The 7,529-nt window shown below is 43.6% G+C and overlaps 1 protein-coding gene across 1 annotated transcript; it reads right to left on the bottom strand.

The window, feature by feature from the left end:
- Nucleotides 1–2,078: 2,078 nt before the first annotated feature.
- Nucleotides 2,079–3,679, bottom strand: LOC115069381 (the record flags this gene model as incomplete). The annotated part of the gene is given in 2 exon segments (XM_029560899.1): nucleotides 2,079–3,373; nucleotides 3,376–3,679. Coding segments are annotated over 2 exon segments (1,599 nt in total), but the record flags the coding sequence as incomplete, so codon positions are not given.
- Between the last annotated feature and the right edge of the window lie 3,850 nt (nucleotides 3,680–7,529).

Below are 7,529 nucleotides of genomic sequence, written 5' to 3'. Positions count from 1 at the left end.
GACTTACAGCCATTGACAATGTCTTTAATCTTTAAATTAGCCTCCTTGATTTTTACTTCGGCATGTTGAATTAAGTCCTGCATCCTCTTGATGGCCATGTGGGAAGAACTGTGTGTTTTTGCCAACATTTGTTTGCCTAATTTTTCCGGGAGGATCAACTTCCCTTCTGCTGACCTCCACCATCCTTCCAGGCATTGGGTCCTCGGCAGTCCCTTTATCCATTTCAGGTCCTCCCCAGTGTATTTGGGCTTTTCTGGGAGATTTGGGTCACCTGGGTCAATTAGTGTGGTGATGAAGATTGAGTCAATTTGGAGAGCAGCCTGTTTAGCAGCCTGATCTGCTCAATTGTTTCCTTGGGAAATCGGATCGTCCCCTTTTTGATGACCTGGCAGTGGATAATTGCCAATTTCTTTGGCAGCCAGAGAGCCTTCAACAATGTTAAGATTTCTTCTTTATGTTTGACAGTCTTTCCCTCTGCCATTAATAAGCCCTGTTCCCGATATATTGCCCTGTGAACGTGCACGGTGGCAAAGGCATATCGGCTGTCTGTATACACATTAAGCTTTTTGTCCTTTCCCAAACCAGTGCCTTAGTTAGGGCAATAAGTTCAGCCTTTTGGGCCAAAGTGCCAGTGGGCAGAGGGTCTGCTCAAATGATGCTGCTTAATGATACTACAGCCGCCCCTGTATTCCTCTTGCCATCCTGGACAAAGCTACTGGATCAGTGAACCAGGTTACTTCAGCATCAGATAACGGGATATCTCTCAAATCTGATCGGGTACCCTGGACATGGGCCAGGATTCTGGTACAATCATGCAAGGGGACATCCAATTCTGGGTCCGGCAAGAGTGTGGCGGGATTCAAGGCAACTCGTACATGGAAGATGATTCTAGCAGGATTAAGAAGTAATGCCTGATAATGAGTTATACGGGTGTTACTTAGCCATCTGTCTGGAGGCTGCTTTAAAACTCCTTAAATTGCATGTGGTGATGGTCAAATTCTGGCCCAAAGTCAGTTTGTCAGCATCTTTTACCAGTAGCACTACCGCAGCAATAATATGGAAACATGGGGACCAGCGTGCAGCCACTGGGTCCAGTTTTTTAGACAAATAGGTTACAGGAGAGCGCCATGGACCAATTCGTTGGGTCAAAACTCCCTTGGCCACACCCTTATTTTCATCCACAAACAAATGGAATGGTTTAGTCACATCAGGTAGCCTGAGGGCAGGGGCAGACAGTAAGGCCAGTTTTAATGCCTCAAATGATTGTTGGTGAGCTTCTGTCCAGGAGAATTCTCCTGGCCTTTCCTTAGTGGCCTCATATAGGGGCTTAGCAATCTCAGGAAAACCCAGTATCCAAAACCTGCAGAACCAGATGGACCCTAGGAACTCTCTTACTTGGTGTGGGCTCCTTGGGGTAGGGATCCTGAGGACAGTTTCTTTTCGGGCATCAGAGAGCCAGCGCTTACCTTCTTTGAGTATATAGCCCAAGTATTGGACTTGTTGTTCACATAGTTGGGCCTTCTTAGCAGAGGCCCAATAGCCCAGGCTTCCCAACATCGGCAACATGCGTTCTGTGCCATCCATGCAAGCCTCTTGGCTGTCTACCACCACAAGTAAATCATCCACATACTGCAAGAGACTGAGGTGGGATGCTGAACCTGATATTCACCCAGATCCTCATGTAATGCCTCATCAAAAATGGTCGGTGAGGTTTTGAACCCTTGGGGAAGCTTAATCCACATTAATTGTCCATTAAGTCCTTTGTCTGGGTCATACCACTCAAAGGCAAAATAATCTTGACTCTTTGGGGCTAAGGAAAGGCTAAAGAAGGCATCTCTTAAATCCATAACCATATACCATTGATGTTCTGGCGGGAGTGCACTTAATAAAGTATAAGGATTAGGCACTGTAGGGTGAATGTCCATCACCTTTTTGTTCACTTCCCGCAGATCCTGGACTGGCCTATAATCATTGGAACAGGGCTTCTTTACTGGCAGCAGGGGAGTGTTCCATGCTGACTGACAGGGCCTTAAAACCCCTGAATCCAATAACCTCCTGATATGAGGAGTGATGCCCAATCAGGCCTCCAAGGATGTTGGATACTGATGAATTCTGGCAGGATCAATGCCTGGTTTTAGTTCCACAAAGATTGGAGCCCGATGTTTAGCTAACCCCAACCCTCCGGTTTCGGCCCAGGCTGAGGGGAACCTCTCCATCCAAGCCTCAATGGCTGAATCTGGTGTCAGGGTGGGTTCATATAAATGATATCCATCCATCAAGGTAGTGGTCAACACAAGGACGGGCTCTCCTGATTTGTCTAATATTCGAGTATCTTCTGACAAGAAATGTATCTGGGCTCCTAATTCTGTCAACAAATCCCGCCCCAGCAAGGGGTATGGGCATTCTGGTATGACCATAAAAGAATGGGATACCCGGCCCATTCCCAAATCCACTGTTCTTTGGGTAGTCCATGGATATTGTTTCATTCCCATAGCCCCCTGGACCCATGATACTTTGTTTAACAGGGGATCATCGGACTTGAGGAGCACTGAGTGTTGGGCTCCTGTGTCCACCAAAAAACTGGTGGGTTTCCCCTCCAACTTTAGGGTTACCTTATGTTTGGGGAGGGGGGCCAAACCCCATCTCCCCTAGTTACTATCTCCTGTCCCACAGTTGAGTACCTTGGCAGGCCCTTTCTTATTGGGGCATTCTCTAGCCCAATGGTCTTCTTCTTTACAATATGCACACTGATTTTTCCCTAGTTGAGATCTCCCTCTTTTCTGAAAGTCTTCCTTACCTCCTTTCCCTGACACTATTTGTCTAAGACGCCTCTGCCGGTCCTCTGGATCCACAGTAGCAGCCAGCAGGATCCTTCCCTGGTCCTTGTTCTGCCTCCTTTTTGCCTTTATCTGTTTTTCCTCTGCACTATCCCTATTATTGTACACTTTCTCAGCCACAGTTATCAAATCCCTTAAGCTCTTCTCACCCAGTCTCTCCACTCTTTGGAGGTTTTTCTTTATATCCGGAGCTGACTGGTTAACAAAAGCCATGGCTACTGCTGCTAAATTATCTTTGGCCTCTGGTTATAATGGAGTGTACCTCTGGAAGGCATCCATTAATTGCTCCAAGAATGCAACTGGGCTTTCATTTAGTTCCTGACTAATATCGTATACATTTGCCAAATTAGTTGGCCTACGAGCAGCCGCTTTGAGACCTGCTAACAGAGCCTGGCAGTAAACCAGAAGCCTCCCCTTACCTTCTGCAGCATTATAATCCCAATCAGGCCAGGTTAGTGGATAGGCAGCATCAATAAATGTTGGGTCAATAGTAGGGACGCCAGTATTGCCAGGAATTAACTTCCTGGCTTCTGTTGGATATGTTCCCTTTCCTCTTTGATGAACAGGACCAGTAATAATTGATGACAATCATCCCAAGTGGGTTGGTGTGTGAATAAGACAGTTTCTAATAAATTACTAAGCTCCTTAGGATTTTCAGAAAAGGGAGCATTCTGGGTGCTCCAGTTGTAAAGGTCACTAGTGTTGAATGGCCAATAGTGATGGGGCTGGTTGCCACCCTCATCTGCAGGGCCGGTGACTCTGAGGGGTAGAACAGTAGAGTCTGGACCCTCCAGTGTTGCTGCCCTTCTACTCCTAGTCCCCTGAGCCAGTGCCCCCTGTACCTGTGAAGAATCTGGTACCAGGGGTGCCGGTTCTGGAGGGGGTACCTCCTGTGGAGGAGGTGGATAAGGAGGGGGAGGAAAAATTAGATCTTCTTCTGTGCTACCCTATAAGACAGGGTACAGTGATGATACTGATGGTTTGGTTTCAGGTTTAGGTGTTTCTGGGTTGTCATTTTCCATTCTGAATCCGTTATCACCTCAATTTTCAGATCCAAATGTCCCACACGTGGTTGAAGAATAATTTTCTCAACTGCGTTAATGACAACAGGATCAAAGGTCCCCTCCGAGGGCCATCCCACACTGAAAGTGGGCCATTCAGACCTGCAGAAAGTAATTAGTTTATTCTTCCTGACAACAACAGAGAGGTTATGGGCTTGAGTCTTAACTTCTCCAAAATGTGCAAGAACTAGGTCCAGGGGTGTAGAAGGAGTCTGTCCCATTGTGTCCATCTCAGTCACAGAGAAATAGACAACCAAAGACAAAACAGAGAAGCAGAAAGACACACAGAAGGCCAAGTAGCAAATTCCCCCCCTCATGTGGAAGAAAAACTGACAGTAGGACAGCGGCAAATTGCCATGCCATGGGAGCAAACTGCCTTGTAATTTCACAGAAATCAACAGAGTCCAGGGCCCTCTGTCCCCTCTGCCAAGGTCTGGAATGTCTTCCAGACCTCTGTGGTCATGGTCTCTAGTGCGTCCGCTCCAACCGCTCCTGACTACACTGTTCACAGGTTTGCCTCAAGGCTCAGAACAAAAAGCTACGACAGACACAGACAGGTACAACTAGAAACAAACAAACTCTTACTGGCCAGCCAAGAACCCTCCAGTTCAGGGGTCCTAGGGGTCTTGGGGATCCAGCAGGAGACCCCAAGATGTTGTGCCCAGTTCAAGAGACCCCAAAGACCACCAAGGAGCCGACCGATGCAAACACACAAGGGTTTTTTTATTGTTACAAGCTTAAGCTTGGGCCCACTCTGTCACCAACTCAGTGATCTCAGATGTGAGACCCCTTGCTTTTGGAGATAGAGGTTTTTATCGGTTTATTTCAGCAAGTTCAACAAGTAGGGGAGTAGGGGGTCTTCAGCTGGCAAGCATCTGCTTGGTTGCAGCTTGGTGCCAAACCATAAACTGCTAGCTTTAGGAAATCTGAAAAGATATCTGGACTTTTAGTACCTTCCTATCCCTGGTTAATTGACCATTGGTGGGGGAGTTGTTCTCTATCCGTTCCAAGTATTGTCGTTTTTCTTGGAACAGGGCCCAGGACTGGGTCAGTCCTATGGAGGTTTTATCCAAGATGGAGTCACTTAGGTCTCTCAGTGTGAAACCATAAAAATACCAAACTTACAAATCATAGGCATACAGGAAGGAGAAGAATCTCAGCATAATGGTATGGACCAGATCTTCAACAGGATTGTAGAAGAAAAATTCCTAAAATTAAAGACATGCCCATACAAATACAAGAAGCATATAGAACACCATATAGACAGGATGACAGGACCAGAAGAGAAACTCTCCATGGCACATCATAGTAAAAACTCTAAACGTACAGAACAGACAATACTGAAAGCTGCAAAAGAAAAACTACAAGTCACATATAAAGGAAAACCCATCAGGATTACAGCTGACTTTTCAGTGCAAACTATGAAAGCCAGAAGAGCCTGGACCAAAGTATTCCCTGTTCTAAATGACCATCGATGCCAACCCATATTACTTTACCCAGCCAAAATGTCTATTATAGTCAAAGGGGAAAGAAAAACCTTCCATAACATAAATAGGCTGAAAGAATTCATGTCCACAAAAGCAGCCCTTCAGAGGGTTCTTGAAGCAACACAAAGAGCTGAAGAAGGGAACAACTATACCCAAGGGGTTATGGAAAGAAACTTACTGAAGGTTTAACTATAGAAATTCACAGCTACACCAAGAATGTAAACAGAAATAAAAATGACAGGAATCAGTAGACATCTTTCATTAATAACTTTAAATATCAGTGGACTGAACTCCCCAGTCAAAAGACACAGACGTTGGAATGGATGAAGAAACAAAACCTGCCTGGCCTCTTTTTGTTGTCTGCAAGAAACTCATCTCACTTTCAAGGACAAGTACTACCTTAAGGTAAAAAGATGGAAAAAAATATACCAAGAAAATGGTACTAAGAAAAAAGCAGGCGTTGCAATTCTAATATCTGACAAAATACACTTTAAACTAAAACTAATCAGAAGAGATGAGGAAGGCTACTTCATTCTGATTAAAGAAAGGATGGGAAAAATATATACCAAGCGAAGGGTACTAAGAAAATAGCAGGCATTGCAATTCTAATATCTGATAAAATAAACTTTAAACTAAATCTAATCAGAAGAGACAAAGAAGGCCACTTCATTCGTTCAAAGGAACAATAAACCAAAAAGATATTACAATCATGAATATATATTCACCAAACTCTGGTAGACCCAACTTCACAAAAGCAGTGCTACAGGACTTTAAGACCCAGATTAATCCCAACTCATTAATAGTAGGGGACTTCAATACCCCATTGTCTCCATTAGATAGATCAAAAGGATGGAGAATTAACAGACATCTGAATTAAACAATACCATATATCAAATGGACCTAACAGATATCTACTGAATATTCCACCCAAGCACCAAAGGATATACTTTCTATTCAGCACCTCATGGAACCTTCTCCAAAATCAACGATATACTGGGGCACAAAACAAACCTCAACAAATACAAAAAGATTAAAATAATTCCATGCATTATATCATACCACATTGCAATAAAGCTTAAAATCTGCACTGGAAGAAACCCTAGTATCCACATGAACACATGGAGATTAAACACACTCCTGAATGATGGATAGGTCAAAGGAGAAATTAAGAAAGAAATAAAAGTATTCCTGGAACTAAATGAAAAAGACAATACAACACATCAAAACCTATGGGACACGTTGAAAGCTGTCCTTAGAGGGAGGTTTATAGCTCTAAGTGCCTACATTAAAAAACCAGAAAGGCCAGGTGTGGTGGCGCACACCTTTAATCCCAGCACTCAGGAGGCAGAGGCAGGCAGATCTCTGTGAGTTCAAGGCCAGCCTGGTCTACATAGTGTGTTCCAGGACAGCTGGGGCTACAGGAAGATCCTGTCTCAAAAAGACCAAAAAAAAAGGAAAGGACACAAATAAATGACTTAACATTGCAATTCAAGACACTGGAAAAGCAACATCAAACAAAACCCAAACCCTGCAGACAAGAAGAAATAACAAAAATCAAGGCAGAAATCAATGAAATTGAATCAAAGAAAACAATGCAAAGAATCAACAATACCAAGAGCTGGTTCTTTGAAAAGATAAACAAAATTGACCGACCGCTAGCCCAATTAACCAAAAGAAAGAAAGAGCACCTCCAAATTAACAAAATCAGAGATGAAAGGGGAAACATCACAACAGACACCAGAAAGATACAGAACATTATAAGGGAATACTTTGAAAACCTAAAAGAAATGGATGCATATCTAAAGGCATGGGAACCACCAAAACTAAACCAAGAAGAGATTAACAGCTTAAACAGACCCATAAGACAAAAAGAAATTGAAACAGTAATACAAAACCTCCCGACCAAAAAAAGCCCAGGACCAGATGGATTTACAGCAGAAGTCTATCAGACATTTAAAGAAGATCTACATCCAACACTACTTAATTTATTCAAAAAGATAGAAATGGAGGGTGAACTTCCAAATTCCTTCTACGAAGCCAGCATCACTCTAATACAAAAGCCAGGTAAAGATACAACCAAAAAAGAAAACTATAGACCCATATCCTCAATGAACATAGATGCAAAAATTCTCAATAAAATACTT

The sequence above is a fragment of the Nannospalax galili genome, unplaced genomic scaffold (assembly GCF_000622305.1).
Source record: "Nannospalax galili isolate Female #2095 unplaced genomic scaffold, S.galili_v1.0 scaffold1693, whole genome shotgun sequence".
In the NCBI taxonomy this organism is placed as follows: domain Eukaryota; kingdom Metazoa; phylum Chordata; class Mammalia; order Rodentia; family Spalacidae; genus Nannospalax; species Nannospalax galili.
Note: the sequence above shows the minus strand (reverse complement) of the source record. Positions and strands in the feature narration are given on the sequence as shown.